General features: G+C 40.6%; 1 protein-coding gene and 1 long non-coding RNA gene across 5 annotated transcripts in view; one reads left to right on the top strand and one right to left on the bottom strand.

The window, feature by feature from the left end:
- Positions 1 to 6,793, top strand: part of LOC140643102 (uncharacterized) — a 44,610-nt gene extending 37,817 nt beyond the window's left edge. The window contains exons 5-8 of the long non-coding RNA XR_012039501.1: positions 2,826 to 2,912; positions 3,876 to 3,911; positions 4,478 to 4,760; positions 5,027 to 6,793. This is a non-coding gene — a long non-coding RNA (uncharacterized lncRNA). The remainder of the gene's footprint in view (positions 1 to 2,825; positions 2,913 to 3,875; positions 3,912 to 4,477; positions 4,761 to 5,026) is intronic.
- AFF3 (ALF transcription elongation factor 3) overlaps positions 1 to 22,847 on the bottom strand; it is a 521,667-nt gene that overhangs the window by 42,203 nt on the left and 456,617 nt on the right. For all 4 annotated transcript variants that reach the window (XM_072844520.1, XM_072844518.1, XM_072844517.1 and 1 more), the window contains one exon: positions 4,407 to 4,593. In XM_072844520.1, the coding sequence (XP_072700621.1) occupies positions 4,407 to 4,593 (187 nt within the window). The remainder of the gene's footprint in view (positions 1 to 4,406; positions 4,594 to 22,847) is intronic.

Here is a 22,847-nt window from a genome sequence, read left to right as displayed (position 1 = left end):
AGATGAGGTCAACTGTACTTCAGGGTACACCACATAAAGTGTCCAGTGACTGGGAAGGACAAACGACATTTCAGGGGAGGCCAGCACAAGGATCTGGGGCCCTTCTCCCATGGCAGTGAGGATGGAGAGGCTTTACCCTGGGACATAGGGATGAGGGGAGACCCTCATGGACTCGATGGGGAATGTGGCCTTTGATTGGACTTTGTTTTCATATACCAAAAGGACCAGGGCAAGATGCAAAAGAACAAAAAGTTATCATTTTGCATGTCTAAGTTGTTCTATTTAAGTTCTGACCTCACTTTATTTTGGTTTCTCCAGAGAAAGGGAGCACAGGAACCCTAACAGCACGCCCAGCCCATACTGCAATGGGAGATGCATGCAATAGAGAGAGCAGGACAACAGGGCACAGAATAGCTCTGTGGCCAAGGGGAAGCTCTCACCTTTCCTGGGATTAGCTGAGTGTGAATGAAAGCTAATTTGGTGGCAAACAATGTATGGCTTCTGATAGTATCTCCTCCTTGTCCCACTTCCCTCTCTACATGACCATTGGCAACTTGATGACTTGTGTGCCTCAGCTTCCCTAGTGTAATGGGACATGGCCAATCTGAATGGATGCTGAAGGGGCCTCTTGCAGAAAGGGGGCACATTTGGGGGGAGGGTGCAAACATTTATGGCAGAGCATGCACTCACACTGGCCCTGCCACCATGTTTAACACTAGCTCACCCTCACTCCCACCACACTGAGCTTTCCGTAGCTTACACCTTACGTGAGAGAACACAGCCCAAAACACAGCTGCACACAGGGAGATTTGCACTAAAATTTCCTGATGGGAGCATTAACAGTGAAGGGGAGAATTTAATAAATTTAGTATGAGCCCATTGCCTGATGTGCTTTAGGGTCATTTTTTCCTGCACTTCACAGCTGAAAAAATCAGTCTCAAGTACCATTTTCAACACATCACTAAATCACACTCCCTTTCTTAAGGATCTACGATGACCTCTGATTGCCTCTCAGAAGAAATCCAAATGCCTTGGGCTGGTTTTCAAGGGCATCTTTCATCTTACAGCCATCTCTCATGGCTGAACACCTACAGTGTGCTCCCCACTTTACACATATCATCTAATTTAATCTATACAGATCAGAAATATTATGATCCCTAGTTTGAAGATGAGGCTCAGAGAGGTTAAGTGACATGTCCAAAGCTGCAGAGCTACCAAGACTAAACCCATATCTGTCTGTAATAGGTTAGGGAGGTCAAGTGCTGTGACTGCTCCTAGTAAGAACAACTTACGATGGACTTTTGCTCAAATTATATCACTTATTCCTCAGAACAGCTTTATAGATGAGGCAGGACAGGAATATTTGCCATTGTGGGGAGGAGGCAATTGTGGCCAAGGAAGTTTAAATGGTGAAGACCTAAGAGATGAATTAAACTGACTTTATCCTGACACTCCTCAAAATCATGTGACCAGGCTCTCTTTGTCCCACACAGCACCTATGACTTGTGGAACACTGCTCTAGGGAGCTCTGTGTGCTCATGTGCAGTGCTAGCTGAGGGGGAAGGTGCATCCCCCCCGTGAATGCTCTGACATGAAAGGATGCACCACGCCAGGAAAGATGATGAGACTCAAGTCAAGAAAACTTGGCTGGGACAAGGAAGCAAATATCAGGCTGTAGAGAGGGGATCTGTAGTGAGGAAACAGTTTACAGTGGCTCCATCATGCTAGCTGCAGATATGACATTACCCGCGGCGATTCAGGTTAAATGCAGTAGATTGCTACAACCAGAGCCATGAAGAACAGTTCAGATGAAACTCAGCCGGGCCCAGTGGGTTTCCAGTGCTGGCACGTTGACGGGGAGTATGCAGGTGCCTTGGAACCTCAGGAGCGCCTACTTCTATTCCCACATCAGGATGGTACTGGGAGGAAAGGGAAGGCCAGGAGCATTTTGCTTCAAAGCAGCAGCATGAACTGTCTGTGCTGTGGAATGCGGGGTGTGTGGATATACAGAGTCTGATTGTTTTTTGAGGGTCAGGGGCACGAGTCTCACCGGTCACCTTAAGGTGACCTGGGCCAGCTCAGCCCCAGTAAAACAGATGCTGGGGAGAGTGAGCCATGAAAAGCTACGTCCTGTCTTTGCAATCTTCATTCTGCAAACTCATTTTTGTTCTAAAGGGTGAGTGTCCGTATTAATCTTGGGAAAAACGTTAAAAGAAACCTTACTTTTTACTCCAACGGATACATTCCATTCCAGCGGAAGGAAGTAATGTGCAGCATGGGTAATACATCATACATCGCTTGTCACTTCTGCATTCCCTCTGCACAGTGAAGCAAGAATGAAAAACTCTGTGGCCTCAGGCAACTTAAACTTTAAGGCCGGCTTCACTAGAGCTGCATTCCCTCTCCTAGGAGAGGGGCCTCGGATAGCTGCTAGAAGCTCCCTGGTGAGAGCTTCCTTTCATCACCAAGGAGTTCAAATCTTTGTAATTATCTCAATGACATTTAGAAAGAATGTGCTGCAAGCACTTTTTAACTGTACTTCTCTTAGACTACCTTTAGCCAGTAGCTCCAGGATTCCCAATGCAGCATGAAAATAAGACTCCACATTCATGAATTTCACCTTCAAAGCAGGGTTATTCACAGACATGAATACCTCTTACACCTCTCCATTGGCCCCCTTGGCTCTTGTGATGTCTCTGTTGCCATTATTTCTTATAACGAAATATTCTGGAGTTTCTCAACAAATTCTAGCTTTACAAAGCTGGCTTTCAAGAAGCCCATTTAATGCCTGTATTTTTTTGTTTGTTTCAAATTCTTCCTATTAGAATGTCAGTTCTCTGAAGACGGAGACCTTTCCTGTCAGATAATTACTGTACTCCAGAGCCAAGCACCAAGTCCATGGCCGATGCTTGGTAAATATTTGTCAAATGCACACTAAATAGGTGAATGAATGATTGCAAGTATGAAGAAAGAATAAGAATTTAGTTTCTGGGACGATCAGGGTTATAGCAACTTGTGGCATTTATAGGTTAATGCTGCTAAGGGCCTTCCCCTTCTATGTATAGATACAGAAATAGAGAGAGAGGGAGTGGGGAGGAGGTGAGTGTCATGGAAAGGAGAGAAAAATGGAGGAGATATGGAGAGATGGATGATTTCGGGATGAATGGAGAGCTCTCAGTGCAGAGTAGAAAGGTGCTGAAGAAGGAATATGCAGTGTGGGGACATTCTTGATGCTTCTGCAAAAAGCCTCAGCCTCTTGGGAGGAGACTGGAAGGGGAAAAACCTGAGGGAATTTAAGAGTAGTTCTATGAATTGCAGATAAAAAGACAATTGCTTTGGGTGTGATGATGTCCTGAGGCACAGACCCAAAGCTGGGAATGTGGGTTGTGTAGGCCCTTAATGGTGTTTCCCTCTCACTGCCAGGGTTTGTAAAAGTGGCTTTGGTTTTCAGAGCCTATTTAGAAATTTTTGCCCCAGAGTGGTACAGAGGGGCTGTGGGCAAAAAATGGAAATCCTATAATCTGTGGTAATGTCAAATGTTTATATACCCAAGAAGAAACTGTTTTATGCTTTCTTTAGCAATCAAAGTCTACCTTTACAGATTCAGGGACTTGAGAAGTTTGCTTTCAACTCTCTCCTAAGAATCTCTATGCACTGAATTACTATTTAATTTCCCCCTTTCCCCTTTAAAGTAGAAATAGCAGTGGTTTTTATTGGTACCTTATAATGCTTTTATATGAGGCACCTAAATCTTCCACATAGATACTCATCATAGCCATAAAAGGTTTCATTATTATTTGTAGGTCGATGCTAATTTTTCTTTTTATATTTTCACAAAGAAAACACAGTTAAGAAGGTTTTATTAATATTTATAGCCCTTGTTCTTCTAAACCATGACAAACTGCAAAAAGGTAGGATTCTAACCATGTCTAATCCATAAAACTCCTTTCCCCCTGATTTATGGGTGGGCCACACTTCCCAGGCAGTGAACTGCCCCGTCTAGTTATTGCCTCCACTAACCCTTAGGGAGACCTGATCCAGAGGTTATTTCCAGGCAGTGATGTATATGGCATACTTGGAAATTTCTGGAAGTCAACATAGAGATTTTTGGACAATGAAAGATGAAGTTTCTATACTTCAAAGGGAGCTCTGTAGTTAGGAGAACTGCAAGCAGGGGGCAGAGTGGGGAAAATGATGAGCCCAGACAGACCCTGACCCGCTGCCATGGGTGGTGGCCTCCCAGCCAGTAGGGCCAGTCGCTGTCTGCTGCCCGAGCCCAGGGAGGGGGTGGGGGGAGGGGGTAGGTGTGAGAACCAGACTCCAGGGATTTACTGCGCTCACCTTAGGGAGAGAAGCACAGCTGGCCGCCCCGGGGGGCTCAGGCTAGGAGGCTCTCAGGCTCTTACCTCCGGGCTGGAGTAGTGGGGAGGCTTGCTGCCCTCACTCTCGCTGGAACTGCTCTCGGTCTCCGAGTCAGATCCAGAGCTGCTCTCTGAGTCACTGGAGGAGCTGCTGCCGCTGCTGCTACTGCCACTGCTGCTGCCCTTGCTGGAAGGCACAGAGGCTCTGCAGTTGGCCTGCTGGACCACGGTGCTGCCAGCCCACGAGGCCCCCCGGGAAGAAGAGGGAAGGAAAGCCAAGTGAGCAAACACAAAACGCCGCCACCGAGCAAGCAAGCTGTCATTCGACCAAAGGAGAGAAGCAGCACACTGGCTGCGTGTCTGTCAACCATCACCTGGAGCCTGAAGAGCAATCATCAGGTCAAAGGCATCCTCATGGTTTAAAAAAAAAAAATTATGTATATAAATAAAATTGGGAACGAGAGTTGGTGCCCCTTGCTAGTCGAGCCCTCGCTATCTGGTGGTGCTTTAAGAAGGGGGGCCGGGGGTGTCATTTCAGAATGACTGTTTCTGGGAATGGCTTTGCAAATGCACCCCCGATCCAATCAGCTACAAAAAATGCAGGGAAATCCAAAATGCTTGAAATATTTTGTAGAGACTGAAAATATCTGTTTGCTTTCTTTTAGGAAGTGGGCTGCAAGGAAGGGCACAGCATTCTGCTCTGTGCTTTCATGGCCTGTTGAAAGGTTCTAGAGACTGGAGCATCAACAAAGTTATATAGTCCTACTTCCTACCTCTTCCTGCCCATGGAGTTGAGTGCTGGAGTGTTTGTAGGAGCTGGCTTGCTGTATAAACAGTAACTTTCCTTTTGAGCCCTTCATTAAAGAACTGAAGCTTCAACCTTTACCCATTTTCATATATTCCACACTTTAAAATTTAACCCCAGTGTGGTGGCTTATAGTAACAGCATTTCAAATGTTCAAATGTTTTAAACGTTCAAATGCTTGATGTTCATATCCATGCTGAAATTTGCCAGAAGTCATCATTATATACTCAAAGACAACAGGAAAAGTGGGCAGTTTGTAATGGTAATTAATCACAAAAATGCAAATAGGACACACCAACCCAGAGAGTGTTTGAGCCAAAAAGGAAGTTTCGGTACTCACATACTATACAACATCTTCAGAGTCCTTTATTAACTGCATTGCAACACGCCTGAATCTGTTCTTTTGAGGTCAAATTCTGAACCCAGAAAATGCAGTGGTCACTTTTTAATGTTGAGTCAGCAAATATCTGCTTGCCACTTCCAACTGTGACTACTGTTTCATCAGGACTGGACTTCAGGGAAAGCCAGGGGTGAGCGGAGCTTGTCAGGGTTTATGGCCCTAAGTGCGAAGCAGCCTAGACAAGGTGAACCATCCTTTCACCTACCCCTTAAATCTCTGACAAGTGTCTTTGCCCAAGGACAGATTCTCATAAATCCTCAGTGTGGGGGCAGGGAGGGAGGTTAATATTCATTGAGCCTTACTTCTTCTAGAAGAATGACCAGCCAAGAAGCTATCTTGCAGGATACATCTGAAAATGGAAGCATCGTTTTGAACTACAGGGTTAGATAGAGAAAAGTGGAGCCAGAACATAACCTTCCCTTGTGGGGGAACATTGTTTGGTGGGAACATTTCTCCCACCAAAGTCATGGTCCACTCCTACTGTCTGACAAAATTCTTCAACATCAGACAACACCAGCACATTTATGCCTTGCCTGAGCTGTAGTGGTTTCTTTACCAGGCTACTGTTTGTGTCTGGTGTTCAGAGAGGAATCCCGGATCTTTAGACAGAGGTGGGAAAGGGAATGTTAGTGATCAAAGGGCTGTAATATTTCTTTCTTCCTTTATGAACTAAAATCCATTTTTCCTGTTGGCTGAGTAGAGATGGCTACTATCAATGGAGTCATAAAAAAAAAAAAAAACAACTATTAGATTCTGACCCAACATGAACATCTGAGATCGATAATAGTTTGTCAGGAGACCCCCAAAACACTGGGGAAAAACTCCAAACAACACCTTCTCCTCCAAAACCCCCAAACAGCAAAGCAACACATGGTGGAGGAAAGAGATATGTGTCCCTGCCAAGCTTTGGAATGACATTGCTGAAGACGGGGAAATTATTATGAATAAAGAGTATTTTGATGGATTTCATGTGATGGTCAAAGGCTTTGATCACTGGGCAGGACATTCTACTTGCTTTAATTCAAACCACAAAGGAACATGTGATGCTGGTGCTGTGTGTACCTGGGCATTGTGTGTGCAGCAGAAACAGCAATGTGTGTGCAATTCCCTGGGGCTTGCACCACAAAGTGATTGACTGTCTTTTGAAAAGCGGCACTTTAATTTCTGAGAAAATGTCCATTAAACAGTTACCACGCTGCCTTCCTTTTATGACTGCTGTCCTATAGTAATGAGACATACTAGCCCAAGGAGAGAGAATCTCTGATCTGAATTAGATTGGCAGAAAAGTCTTATACTTTTATGTTTTCCTCCCTTAAATTAAGGGAGGAAATTCACCTAAAATGACAGTTCTACTAGTGTAACTATTATTTGTTTTTAAGACAATTGAGAGAGCCAAGAATTTTAGGTTTTTCTTTAGGCTTTGGTTGTAAGGGCTGTGAGGCTTACCATGCTTCTGTGGGCGGGATTGAATATATTTGTGTTTCAATGGTCTGGGTAGAGAATATGTTGCCAGAAACAATTCATGTTAAGGATGGGAGCCTGGAAAGACTGTCGAGGCTCCAGTTGTGGGATCAAGATAACTATCTCAACCTCCATGGATGCTGTTCCAGTAATTAGTCTTGATGCAGAGGTCCTTGAGGGACAACTAGTCGTTCTGGCTTCGACTCAACAAATGTTGTTGCCATGAGTACAGGCAGTTGCTGTGCCTCCATGGGCCTCTGCAGCAGGGAGGGGAGGGTAGCAGAAGAGATGAGGAAGCCAAGGATGGTCATCACTATAGACTAGTACCAACAGAAGGATGAGATCAGTTAAATCAGGAGGGCTCTTGGGAGTCATGGAATCAAGAAGATGGAAAAAGATGGAAGAAAGATCTTCTGGAAAGAAGACTTTAGACTCAATTTATTTCAAATTGCAGACTGAGCATGTTAGTGTGCCAAGAAGTTGTCATGTTTCCATACCGAAAATATTAAAAAAATATTAATTTAATTAAAAATTAACTTTTTCCTAAAATGATAAAACTGATTAATTGACATGATGACACAGTCTTAGCCAACTTTTAAGAGAGTTTCTGGACCCTATGCCATTTCAGGAACATGGTGCCATGGAGACTACAGATGTGACAACATTAATGAGATAATGGAATGAAAGTCTTCCTGTCATCAAACTTAGCACCATGGCTGGGACATAACGAGCATTTACATGTAACTGCTGAATGAAAAAATCAATAGAGAAAATCTATCACTGGGTTAATGAGTTTTTTTAAAAAATGGATTTAACCTTTCAAAAGGGGTACAACCTCTCTTCTCCAACAAAGAATGTATTTAAGGGGACTTCAGCACCTCCTGTGATCTTCCAATTTTAATACTTTTTCCTTTCAGAGAATATTTCTTTAAATGTGCTCTAAATTTCATCTCCTATAATTTAAGCACAGTTCTCTCTCGGATGGTTTATTTACTTTTTGTATTTTGATTTCATGCAATGTTTTGCTGGTTTTGTGAGTGGTCAGGATCAAACACACCTTTGGGAGGGTCTTGGGTTTATTCTAAATGATCTGCTTACTGTGTCTCTTCCTTTGGCTGCAGTGACACATTTCTTTCAGAATCTGGGCTGGGCAAAGTCTGAATACAGACAGATCTGGAACCTAACTGACAAATCCTGGACCTCACAGTCAAGGGTGCTGGTGTTTGCTAAGTGTATCGTGGAGTCTGGATAAATACCCAAAGTTGTCCACAAGCTTTCAGCTCATAAGTAACTTAGGGGCAGGCTCTTGGCCTGGTTGGCACTGTATGGACAGCTGAGATGCCCAGCAGGAGCCTCACTTCCTGTGGCCACTCCACCCGTACTGGTCTGATGATGATGTTTTAGAAGGGGCGACAGCACCTTCTCACTGAACACCCTGTATTAATTTCCAAACACTTGATTTCTAAAGTGCGATTAGTGCTCCGGCAACAGTATTTCTTTTTTGATATTAATTGATCTAAAACTATATCTACATTATGAGAAGTGAAAGTGGTAAAAGATGGCACAAGGAGGTTCACTGTTGCCAAACTTATCTTCCAAAACACAAAACTGGTAGGATTGTTGGTTCTATATAAAATATTTTGGTTTGCTCTGCTATAGCACCAGGAACAAGTCTTCTGTTAAACATGGCTTTTTGAAGCTCTTCATGGTCTGTCCTCAATCAGATCTCCATCCTCACCTTACTGGGTCTATCCCTAAACCTCAGCCATAATAAATTTCTCATAATTTTGACTATCTCTAACATGCTTTAGAATTATATATATCTATAATTATATATTATATATGTGTATACGTAGATAAGTGCATATATATTTACATATACTCAAACTCACTCTATTTAAACTAAAAAACCAAAACCAGTTCACCCATTTCTCCCACCCTCCCATCCCCCACTTCTGGCAACCACAAGAATAGAATAGAATTATAATAAATAAAAATGGAATTATATTTTGCTTTACTTATAGTGCTTTTGAATTCATCTCTTTGTACAGATTTTAAATTGTTTTTTTCCAGATGCTACATTATATATAACTTATCACAATCTACTGCTGTTGTCATTTTACCAGTTTGAGTGAAGTGTAGAAACCTTACCTCCTTCACTATCTTAAATATATCTTTTTTTAAAAAAGATTTTATTTATTTATCCATGAGAGACAGACAGACAAAGAGAGAAAGAGAGAGAGAGAGAGAGAGAGAGGCAGAGACACAGGCAGAGGGAGAAGCAGGCCCCATGCAGAAGCCTGATGTGGGACTCGATCCCGGGACTTCAGGATTACGCCCTAGGCTGAAGGCAGGTGCTAAACTGCTGAGCTACCCAGGGATTCCCATAAATATATCTTTTATAGGGCAGCCCCGGTGGCCCAGTGGTTTAGCGCCACCTTCAGCCTGGGGTGTGATCCTTCCTGGAGACCCTGGATCGAGTCCCATGTCAGGCTTCCTGCATGGAGCCTGCTTCTTCCTCTGCTTGTGTCTTTACCTCTCTCTCTGTGTATCTGTCATGAATAAATAAATAAAGTTTAAAAAAATATATCTTTTATATACATTGGAGGATCACACCAAACAATGTTTCAAATTTTGCTTCATTTGCCAAATACAATTTAGAAACCCCATGAAGAGAAAAAAAAAAAATTTCTCATATTTTCCCTACTTTTATTGTTTCCACTGTTTTTCTTTCTTTCTTGATATCATTTATTGTATGGAGTTTCCTTCTTCTCTCTTTCTGGGCCTCTAATGATACAAATGATAGGTCTTTTGTTATAGTTCCATAGATTTTTGAGGCTCTGTCTTTTTTTCTCCTTTAGTTTATGCTTCTCTGTTATTCATTTTGGCAATACCTATTATTCTATCTTCAGGTTCACAGATTCTTTCTTATGTTTTCCTCATTCTACTTTTGAATGCATTCATTGAATTTTTAAATTTCAGTTACTGTATTTTTCAGTTTTGCAATTGACATTTAGTTCCTCTTTATATCTTTTATTTCTTTGCTGAGACTCTATATTTTCATTTGTTTCAAGTATGCTCTTAATTGCATGTTGAAGCATTTTATAATGGTTCCTTGATTTATTTTAAAAAAGATTTTATTTATTTATTCATGAGAGTCACACACAGAGAGAGAGAGAGAGGCAGAGACACAGGCAAAGGGAGAAGCAGGCTCCATGCAGGGAGCCTGATGTGGGACCTGATCCCAGGACCCCGGGATCACACCCCGAGCCAAAGGCAGATGCTCAACCACTGAGCCACCCAGGCATCCCAATATAATGGTTCCTTTAAAATCCTTGTCATGTAATTCTCATATTTGTGTCATCCACTACTGGCATCTGTCGTTTGTCTTCTCTCATTCAAGTTGAGATTTTTCCAGGTTCTTGATATGATGAATGATGTTCTATTGTATCCTGAACATTTTCATATTATAAGACTTTGGATTTCAGAAAAAACACTTATTTTAGTAGCTCTCCACTAACACAAAATCAGCAAGGGGACAGAAGAGTACCACTTTATAGTTGGGCAAGGGGAGAAGGAACTCAAGGCTTCTAACTTTGCCTTTCCTAATAAAGGTGGAAATGTGGTTACTCCCCCCCTCCCCCATGGTGTTTGGCTGGAACACCATGAAAGTCACTTTTTGTCTAAAAGTTTTCTTCTTGCTAGGATACTCACTTCCTGGCTCTTTGACTAGCTTTCCTGGGGCTTTTATTTTTATTTTTTAAAATCTGTGCCTGTTGGCATTTCCAGGTTGCTGGCTTTTGCAGCATTCACTCTGAGCTATATGAGGAAAAATGAAAACCCAGTGAACCACCTGCCATGCCTTTCTTGGAACTTATTTGCCTAGCTGATCTGCCTTCTATCTTATAGTCCTATGTTTGTTTTATATATACTATCTAAGCATTTAGTTGTATTTAGCATAAAGGATTTGGAAAAGTACATTAGTATTTTGTCCCAGAATGAGAATGACCTACTTGATATTTATCAAGTAGAAAGGAACTTTCACTCCTTAGTACTTCTAACTTCTGCTCTGGTTAATTGTATCAAGAGTTTATGAATGAAACAACCATGCAGGTGTCTGCTACAGTCTTTGCCTACTTTTATCACTTAGCCATATTAGGCATTAATTCACTTATTTAAAAACCATTTATTGGGGATCCCTGGGTGGCTCAGCGGTTTAGCGCCTGCCTTTGGCCCAGGGCATGATCCTGGAGTCCTGGGATCGAGTCCCACATCAGGTTCCCTGCATGGAGCCTGCTTCTCCCTCCTCCTGTGTCTCTGCCTCTCTCTCTCTCTCTCTCTCTCTGTGTCTATCATAAATAAATAAATAAATAAATAAATAAATAAATCCTAAAAAACAAAAACAAAAACCATTTATTGTGGAAATTAAGCTCAGATTTTAAATGTCTATGTACTAAAGCTAGGCAGATCATGTTATAAAGAATGCCTTTATCATTATGAGAAAAAGGACCCAAACAAAAGGAGGTTGAAAATGTTAAGGATAAAAAGGTGAGTACTCTAAAAGTTATATTTAGAGTAAATGGCATGAGAGCTAGGAATGATATTTGTGTGACATTTGTTAAGAATCCACTTTTTGAGAGGGTGGCCCAAGATGGCAGTGTAGGAAAACTCTGAACTCACCTCCTCCCGTGGACACACTCAATCTATACCTACATATAGAATAATTTTTCCTAAAGAAGAACCGAGGGCTGCTTGAGTTTCCTCACAGCAAACAGTAGAAAGAATACAGAGAAGAGTAGGAGAGACAGAGACCTGGTAATGATGGAAACCCCATCCCCAACATGGTGACCTGCAGTAGGGAGGGTTACCACTGAGGGGCCCATGGGCAGATTCACCCACCTGGGGCAGCAAAAAAACAGTGGTTTAAAGGGAAACTAGATTAAAGTGAAGGAAATCCATTTACTAGCTGTAGAGCATTTGCCAGTGGGCAGAAACTGCTGGAACTCTCTCCAGGGCTGGGGGTGATGGCAAGTACCATTTTTTATGTTCCTCTTCCATCTTGATAGTGTAGGTGGTACAGGGTTGAGGCACTCTAGCCAAATTGCTAGTGCTGCCCACTATGTCCCACACCTCTGGCTTACACTAGCTCTAGCAGTCCTCTCAAGAAGGCACCAGCATGGCATGCCTTGGGACCCCCAGGTTCATGCCTGTTCCAGCGTTCATGCCTGTTCCAGCCCTCCTGCTTGGGCAGCCCCACACAGCATGCCCTGGGATCCTACTAGCTCATGCTTGATTCAGCTTGAGCTATCCACTAAAGCAGCCTTGGCATGGTACATCCAGGGACCTCCTGGTACACACCTGCTCTGCTCCATCCATTCTACCAGGGCAGCCCTGCTAATGCCTACTCCAGCTGTCCTGCCAGGGAGTCCCTGGTGTAGTGCCCCAGGATCTCCTGGCCTACACTGGCTCCTAGAATGGCATGTCCTGGGACTCCTTGGTCTGTGTTCACTCTAACTCTAGCCATCCCAGCAGAACAACTTTGATACAGCATGCCTTGGGAACCCCTGGCCTATACCTGCTCCAGCTCCAGCTCCAGCTGGCCTGCCAAAGCCACCAAACACATGCAGTCAACACAGGAAATGCTCCTATACAAGGCCACTTCTTCAAGGCTGGGAGAGGTAGCTACTCTGCCTAATTGATAGAAACAAACAGAAGGTTAGACAGAATGAAGAGACAGAGAAACATGTTCCAAAAAGAAGAACAAGATAAAATCACAGAAAAACCCTAGTGAAATAGAGATAAGTAATTTACCCGATAAAGAGTTCAAAGTAATGGTCATAAAGACACTCATCAAACTTGGGAGAAGAATGTGGAGGAACATAGAGAGAACTTCAACAAAGAGTCAGAAAATATAAGAAAGAACCAATCAGAACTGAAGAATATACTAATTGAAGTGAAAAACACACTAGAGGGAATTAACAGCAGATTAGATGATACAGAAGAATGAATTAGTGACCTGGAAGACAGAATAGTGGAAGTTACCCCATCAGAACCGCTCCCCCCTGCCCCCCGAAAAGGAAGTTAGTTTAAGGGACCTTCAAGACAACATTAGGCATAATGTATTTCACATTATATGGGTCCCAGAAGAAGAGAGAGAGAGAGAGAGAGAGAGAGAGAGAGAGAGAGAGAAAGGAACAGAAAACTTATCTGAAGAAATAATGGTGGAAAACTTCCCTATCCTGTGGAAGGAAACAGACATCCTGGTCCAGGTAGCACACAGAATCCCACACAAGATGAACCCAAAGAGAGCCACACTAAGACATATTATAATTAACATGACAAAAGTTAAAGATAAAGAGAGATTTTAAAGGCATCAAGAGAAAAATGGTCACATAAAAGGGAAACTCCTTAGGTCTATCAGTTGATTTTCAGCAGAAACTTTGTAGGCCAGAAGGGAGTGTCAGGATATATTTAAAGTGCTGGAAAAAGGGGAAAAATGATAACTGAAACCATTGCCTGTCAAGATTATCACTCAGAATTAAAGGAGAGACTCCCAGATAAGCAAATACTAAAGGAGTTCATCACCACTAATCTTGCCTTACAAGAAATGTTAAAGAGTCTTCTTTGAGTAGAATAGAAAAGGCTATAAGTAGAAAAAAGAAAACATTGAAAGAAAAAACCCACTGGTTAAAAAATAAACTCTCACTGATACTACAAGGCAAATATACAGTAAAGGCAGTGATCAGCTACTTAGAAAGCTAATATGAAGGTTAAAAGCAAAAATAGTGAATCAACTATAACTACAATAAATGTTAAGGGATATACAAAATAAAAGATGTAAAATATAATGTCAAAAACATAAAACATGGTGGAAGACAGTAAAAAGGTAGTGACTTTAGAATGCATTTAAACTTAAGCAATTATCAGTTTAAAATATACTGCTATTTATATAGAAGAGCATAGGCCAATCTATATAAACCTCATGGAAACTAGAAACCAAAAACCTACACTAGATACCCACACAAAACAGAGAAAGGAGCTCAAACATAAAGCTAATGAAAGTTATTAAATCACAGAGGAAGAGAGCAAGAAAAGGAATGAGAACTACCAAAAAAACCCCAGAAAACAATGAACAAAATGGCAATGAATACCTATCATTAATTACTTTAGATGTAAATGACCTAAATGCTCCAATCAAAAGACAATGAATGGTGCAATGGGTAAAAACAAAAACAAAAACAAAAACAAGACCCATGTATATGCTGCTTACAAGAGACTCACAGCAGAACTAAGACATACATAGACTGAAAGTGAAGGGATGGAGAAAGATATTCCACAGAAATAAAAATGAAAAGAAAGCTGAAATAGCAATATTCATATCAGACTAAATAGACTTTAAAACAAAGACTAACAAAACATAAAGACGAGCATTACATAGTGATAATCATGTCAATACAAGAAAAGGATATACCATTCATAAACATTTATTTATTTGGGTGCACCCAACATAAGAGCACTTAAGTACATAAAGAAAATATTAATGGAAATAAAGGAAGAAATTCACAGTAATACAATGGTATTAGGGGACTTTAATACCCTAGTTACATGAATGCATAGATCACCCAGGCAGAAAATCAATGAGGAAACATTGGCTTTAAACAACACATTAGACGAGATGGACTCACATATGGAATTTTTTATCCCCTAACTGCAGAATACATATTCATCTCCAGTGCACATGGGACATTCTCCAGGATAGGTCACATGCTAAGCCACAAAACAAGCCTAAATAAATTCTAGAAGACTGAAATCATATCAAGCATCTTTTGGGACCAGAATGGTGTGAAACTAGAATTACAAGAAGAAAACTGGAAAGAACACAAACACTTGAGACTAACAAAATGTTACTAAAGAACCAATGTATCAATGAAGAAATCAAGAGAAAATAAAAAAAAACACCTTACACAAATGAGATGGAAACACAACTTGCTGAAATCTATGGGCTATAGCAAAAGCAGTTCTAAGAACAACAGAAGCCTACCTCAAGAAACAAGAAAAATCTCAAGTAAACAATCCAACCTTACACCTAAAGAAAGTAGAAAAAGAAGCCTAAAGATAGTACAAGGAAATAATAAAGATTGGAGTGAGAATAAATAAAATACAGACTAAAAATTTTGAAAAAAAAATCAATGAAACTAAAAGCAGTTTTTTTGAAAGATAAACAAAATCAATAAACCTCTAGCCAGACTCATCAAGTAAAAAAGTGGACCCAAATAAATAAAATCAGAAATGAAAGATGGCAAGTTACAACTGACACCCCAGAAATTAAAAAATAAAATCATGAGACTACTATGAAACAGTAAACTGAAACACCTACAAGAAGTGGATACACTTCTGGAAGTACACAATCTTCTAAGATTCAATCATGAAGAATTTAAAATCTGAACAGACCAATTACAAATAAAGAAATTGAATCAGTAATTTAAAAATTCCCAAAAAACAGGGGCATGTGGGTTGCTCAGTTGGTTAAGCATCTGACTTCAGCTCAGGTCATGATCTCAGGGGTCCTGGGATTGAAGCCCAAGTCAGGCTCTCAGAGGAGAGTCTGCTCATCCCTCTGCCCTTCTCCCATCCGTGCACACATGTGTGCATTCATGTGCGTGCTCTCTAATAAATAAATAACATCTTTAAAAAATTCCCCAAAAACAAAAGTCTAGAACCAGATGGCTTCACAGGTAAATTCTACCAAACATTTATTTTATTTTTTTTAAGATTTTATTTATTTATTCATGAAAAAGAGAGAGAGAGAGAGAGAGAGAGAGGCAGAGACACAGGCAGAGGGAGAAACAGGCTCCATGCCAGGAGCCCAATGTGGGACTCGATCCCGGGTCTCCAGGATCACACCCTGGGCTGAAGGTGGCGCTGAACTGCTGAGCCACCAGGGCTGCTCTCTACCAAACATTTAAAGAAGAGTTAGTATCTCTCCTCAAATTACTGGAAAATAAAAAAAAAACAAAAAACACTGCAGAGGAAGGAACACTTCCAAACTCATTTTATGAAGCCAGCATTACCCTGACACTAAAACCAGACATAGACACTACAAAAAGAAAATTATGCCCAATATCCCTGATGAACATAGATAAGAAACTCTCAACAAAATATTAGCAAACAGAATTTAACAACATATTAGAAAAATCACACACCATAGTCAAGTAGGATTTATTCTAGGGATGCAAGGGTGGCTTGGCATCTGCAAATTAATTAACATGGTACACATTACATTAACAAAATGAAGGATAAAAATCCTACAATCACTTCAATAATGCAGAGAAAGCATATGACAAAATTCAACATCCACTTTGATAAAAATCCTCAACAAAGTGGGCATAGGAAGAACATACCTCAACATGATAAAGGCCATATATGACAGACCCACAGCTAACATCACACTTAATGAGGAAAAGCTGAAAACTTTTCCTCTAAGATCAGAAAGAAAATGAGGATGCCCACTCTTGCCACTTTTATTCAACATAGTACTGTAAGTCCTACTCACAACAATCAGGCAAGAAAAAAAAACAAAGAAAGACATCCAGATCAGAAAGAAATAAAAACTGTCCTTATTTGCAGATGATATGATACCATTTATAGAAAACCTGAAGATTCCACGAAAAAGCTATTAGAACTAATAAGTGAATTCAGTGAAGTTGCAAAATATAAAATTAGCATATAGAAATTGGTTGCATTTTTACATGCTAATAAAAAGCTATCAGAGAGAAAAATTAAGGAAACAATCCTATTTATAATAGCATCAAAAGGAATAAAATATCTAGGGATAAATTTAACCAAGTTGGTGGGAGACTGGTACTCTGAGAACTCTGAGAACAAGACATTAGTGAAAGAAATTGAAGGTGAGACAAATAAATGGAAAGATACACGGTGCTCACAGATGGAAGAATTATTATTGCTAAAAATTTCTATACTATCCAAGCAATCTACAGATTCAATGTGATCTCCACCAAAACACCAATTGCATCTTTTACAAAATTAGAACAAAGAATTCTAAAATTTGGATGGAACCAGAAAAGACTGCGAATAGACAAAGCAATCTTGAGAAAGAAGAACAAAGCTGGAAGATCATGTCTCTTTTAAAAAAAAATTTTATTTATATATTCATGAGAGACACCGTGAGAGAGAGGCAGAGACACGGGCAGAGAGAGAAGCAGGCTCCATCCAGGAAGCCAGATGTGGGACTCAATCCCGGGACTCCAGGATCATGCCCTGGGCTGAAGGCGGCGCTAAACCGCTGAGCCACCCAGGTGTCCCAAAGATCAGGTCTATGACTTCAAACTATACTACAAAGACATAGTAATCAAAACAGTATGGCATTGGCATGAAAATGAACTCATAGATTAATGGTCTAGAACAGAGAGTCCAGAAATAAACCTGCACATGTATGGTCAATTAATCTACAACAAAGGAGGCAAGAATATGCAATGGGGGAAAGGACAGTCTCTTCAAATGGTGTTGGGAGAACTGGACAGTTACATGCCACAGAATGAAACTGGAACACTTTCTTACTCCATATACAAAAAATAAACTCAAAGGGATTGAAGACTTGAATGTAAGACCTGAAACCATAAAACTCCTAGAAGAAAATATAGGCAATAAGCTCCTTGACATTGGTCTTAGAAATATTTTTTTTTGGACCAGTATCTTCAGGCAAGGGCAACAAAAGCTAAGATAAACAAATGAAACTACATCAAACTAAAAAGTTTTTGCACAGTGAAGGGAATCATCAACAAAATGAAAAGCCTGAATAGGAGAAGATATTTGCAAATTATGGATTCTATAAGTGGTTAATTTCCAAAATATATAAACAATGTACATGACTTAGTATCAAAAAACCCCACGAAGTACCTGATTAAAAAATGCACAGAGAATCTGAATAGACACTTTTCCAAAGGAGACATACGGATGGCAACAAGTGCATGAAAAAATGTTCAACATCACTAATCATCGGGGAAATGCAAATCAAAACCACAAGGAGACAGCACCTCACACTGGTCAGACTGTCTGTTATCAAAAGGACATGAAATTGTGTTGATGAGGATGTGGAAAAAGAGAACTCTCATGCACTGTTGGTGGCAGTTTAAATTGGTGCAGCCACTATGGAAAACAGTATGGAAATTCCTTAAAAAATTAAAAAGAGAATTGTCATATGATTCAGCAATACCACTTCTGAATGTTTTTTTGAAGACATCCCAAACATCAGTTTGAAGAAATATATGCACCTCTACGTTCACTGCAGCATTATTCACAGCAGCCAAGCTATGGAAGCAGCCTGTGTCCGTCAATAGATAAAAGGATAAAAAAGATGTGAGATACACACACACACACACACACACACACACACACACACACACAAACAGGACTATTATTTAACCATAAAAAAAGAATGAAATCATACCATCTGTGACAACATGAATGGACCCAGAGGGTATAATGCTAAGTGAAACAAGTCAGAGAAAGACAAATATCATATGATTTCACTTACATGTGGAATCTGAAGCAGACATACAGGCAGAGGGAGAAGCAGGCTCCCTGTGGGGAGCCCAGTGTGGGACTCGATCCCAGGACCCCGGGATCACGGCCTGAGCTGAAGCCAGATGCTCAATCACTGAGCCACCCAGGCGCCTCATATACTACTTTTTGACAATGCAAAAACTGCATTTTCATCAGTTTAGAAAAATCAAAGAAAAGCTCTAAAATCAGTCATAAAGGATTAGCCAGTGTCCAGGTGGAGGGAAGTAGTTACCTACATCAACATGAAACAGTGACTCAGGACAGTTGGACAATACTTCCCTCAGGATCCTAGACCCCTGGAGGTTTTGTTTGTTTTGTTACTTTATACCATTGTTGCCTCCTTATAGGTATTATTCTTCTCTTCATAGATGAGGACAAGAAGACCCCTAATAAGAGACAGAGCTGAGATTCTATTTCCAGAAATTTGCCCTATGAAAATAATCAAGAGTGTTTAAAAACATTTATCTAAAGGATATATGCTTTTACATTATTTGCAATAGGAAAGGACTTATAAACAAATGCCTGACAATAGGGGATTGTTAAATAAATAATGATACACCTTTATGAGGGAATATTTTTTAGTATTATACAGTCATTATAAACATATGAGAATACTTCATGAAAAATTCTCACAGTATATTTGTGCAGAAATGGGCTTTCCAGTATGCCTGTCATCTGAGGGCAGAGAAACTGACCAGGAACACACAGGTGTTGATTCTGCTTTTTTTTCCCCCTGGGGGAGGATGGAGTTTTGCCGACCCTGAGTTTTACTTCAGCTTATCAGATGGTCCCATTGTCTATAAACAGGCTCTTCAATGGGATTATTAAGTGTACAGTTTGTGGAAATCTCCTTGACTAGTTATGTGAGGCCCAAGCATAAAGGGACTGAGGTATGAGAATCCTGTTAGAAGCTCTAGGGAGGGCAGCCTAGGTGCTTCAGCGGTTTAACGCCGCCTTCAGCCCAGGGCATGATCCTGGAGATCTGGGATCAAGTCCCACCCGCGTCGGGCTCCCTGCATGGAGCCTGCTTCTCCCTCTGCCTGTGTCTCTGCCTCTCTCTGTGTCTTTCATGAATAAATAAATACATAAAATCTTAAAAAAAAAAAAAGAAGCTCTAGGGATACCTGGGGATCTGTGCCAGTGTGCCTATCCCAGCTCTGTGGGGCCCTCGTGTCTCAGTGGTGTTTCTGTATCCTTTGGCAAATAAACTGAGGACCTAATCTAACCTCCCAGGGTATATGTATGTGGTTTTTCTCAGACAGTCTATTAGCTACAAAGCAGCATGAATATATAGAGAAAATATATATACAGAGAAAAAACACTGGAAGGATATATACTCAAATGTTAACTGTGGATAAATTTGGATGGTGGTATCATGAGGTTTAAATATTTTTTGAACTTTTCTGTATTTTCCAATTTTTAACCAACAGAACATATGCTAGCCTTTTCAAGTCTATTTGATTGATGATTCTCTTAATATATCATTAAAATTAGCCTGCTAGTATTTTATTTAGAATTCTGGGAGGATCTATCTTTATTGGTGAACCTGACATATATTTATATTCATCTATTTTATATTTTGGGGGCAGTTTTTGACAGGTTTGGCATCATGCGGAGTTTAGCTTGGAAGAATAAACTGGATGGTGCTCTAAAAAAGTTTCAATAATATGAGAATTATCTGTTCCTTGAAAGTTTAGTACTTACAGCAGTAAACTATCTAGTCAACAGAGCTTTTTCAGAATGGTGATCCTTTGATACCTTTTATAATTTATTCCTTGGTTACTACTCATTTCTTCTTTTGTTGATTCTGTTAATTTATATTTTGTTTCCAAAAAATTCTATTTAATTTCTATTTTCAAGCTTATTTATTTCACAAAATTTATAGAATATTCTCTTTAAAACCATGGTATCTAGTATATCACTTCTGCTAAATTCTGCTTTCCCATCCCTTTTTCTTCCTTATATTTGTCAAAAATTTGTCTATTTTCTTTTCAAAGGAACAGCTCAATCTGTATTTTCTGGCTTTGCTTCCTTTTATATTTTTCAGGTTTATTTTATAACAGCTTTACACGCTTCTTGAGTTGAAGGCTTATTTCAGCTATTTTAATTCTTTCTTAATAATGGAAGCATTTGGGTTATCACTTTGCTTCTGAATACATCTATGGTTGCAGGTGATCCTCCTCATTATGCTGTGTTTTTATTTACTCTCTAAATAGATGGTTGTAGTAGTTTAAGTTCTCCTTTGATCAAACAGTTATTTAGAAGACAGCTTCCCAATACAAAATATTTAAGAAGGATAAACATTGGGGCGCCTGGGTGCCTCAGCAGTTGAGCATCTGCCTTCAGCCCAGGGTTTGAACCTGGAGACCCTGGATCGAGTCCCATGTTGAGCGCTCTGCATGGAGCCTGCTTCTCCCTCTGCCTATGTCTCTGCCTCTCTCTCTCTCTCTCTGTGTGTCTCATGAATAAATAAATAAAATCTAAAAAAAAAATAAGGATAAACATTACATTTGGGTCCCCAATATAAAAATGGTGGATGTAGCTTAGCATATATCAAAACTTTGAGTGGGATGGTGGCTTCTTAAGGTTCAGGTAAGACAATCTAGTAAAGGAGAGAAGGAAGGGGCCCATTTACTGTGAACTAGAGTGGGATGGTGGCAGGGAATGGCCTGGGGAAGCAATTAAGGTCATAAAGGAAATTTATTCAGCACTAGGTCTATCCCAAAGGTCTTTGAAATCTTCCATTGGCCATAGGGAAGGATAAAAGTAAACAGAACTTGCTACATTTAGCAAGAGAGAAATTCAGTGATACAGAAGGTCAGTCAACTTGGACATAAATTATACCTCATATTTGACTGCTGATGCTATTGTAGCATATGGAATTCTTCTGTTACAAACCAAAGAATCCAGAGATCCTCCTTATCAGCCAAATGGGCCATTTACGTTGTCCTAGAGGAAATGAGGAACTAACGCCCAAATTTCAATTTTATGAAAAGCTTTGGGACACGAGGCTTGATCCTCAGTTTCAGACACCAGAGCACAGATGTCACCTCATGGGGCCTGTGTCATTTCCTGAATTTCCATCTTTTATGATATCAAATGTCCTAGATGACAATAAGCCATTAATTCTTAACCAGCTGTCTGATGCTCTGCTTCCCTTAGATGTGTGCCTTGGCTTGGAGAATCTGCTTGAACAGCACTAAAACAATCTTGAGCTTAGGATTCTTGAGTTTACATAATTACTAGCTGACTAATAATATTTGCTAAGGAATATAAATTCTTTTGTTCTGACGTCAGAATATTCAGTGAAGAATATTCTAGATACACTAAGACAAAAAAAAAAAAAAGCTATGGCTTAGAATGCTGGATCATATTTAGAACAAACTTTTACTTCCAGTTGAACTAAGACCCACATGTGACCCAATCAAACAAACAGGTATTTCACAAAAAAGGAAAAAATACAATAACGCACAAATATACATTGGCTCCTAAATATTCCTGGGTTTGTTGATAGCGTTTGTCTGTTTCTAAAATAATATTTACTTATTTGTAAATAAAGGCCCATCAGAGAACATTTTCCAGCCAGCCACTTTCTCTGGGCTGACGGCTTTGAATAGAGTAGAGCCCTCTGGTCCCTTCTCAGATGCAAGCGTTCTTGGTGGGGGTGGAATGTGTGTGTGTAATATCACTGGGAAGCAGAGAAACATCTGCACATTTTGTTTGTGTAACAGACAAGCATTTAAGCTGGGCGTCCTGATGTGTGAGCATCCTAGAGGATGTTGGGCTAGTCCCCGCAGGGACTGCTTCTCAGAAATGTCCACACTGCCCTGGCTGGGCTACCTCTGCACCGCACTGCTAAGGCTTCGAAGCCCAGTTTGCAGGTGCATTTCTATCCTGTCTTTAGCACTGTGTGAGACACTGTGCCAGGAAGCAGTTGGCTTCTGGCCACACGACTGTGCTTCCTTTATAGTCAGGTGAGTGGTACCACTTGCAACACTGAGTTGAAAAGCCTTTTGGTCTAGAGAATACCTCAAAGCAGGGAATTCAACATCCTTCTCTGCAAATGGGGCTGGGGGCTGCAAAGTGGCAGCAGCTCTGGAGGGCCTGTACCCAAAGGCCAGAGGGCTGGAAAGACTATTGGCACAACTACTCCGCTCGCGGAAGGAGCTGAAACACGGATTAGGTGAAGGCCATCTGGGTGGGATTATGGGGGACAAGGTGGAAAGGGAAGGGCACC

This window comes from Canis lupus, chromosome 11 (genome assembly GCF_048164855.1).
Source record: "Canis lupus baileyi chromosome 11, mCanLup2.hap1, whole genome shotgun sequence".
Classification (NCBI taxonomy): domain Eukaryota; kingdom Metazoa; phylum Chordata; class Mammalia; order Carnivora; family Canidae; genus Canis; species Canis lupus.
Note: the sequence above shows the minus strand (reverse complement) of the source record. Positions and strands in the feature narration are given on the sequence as shown.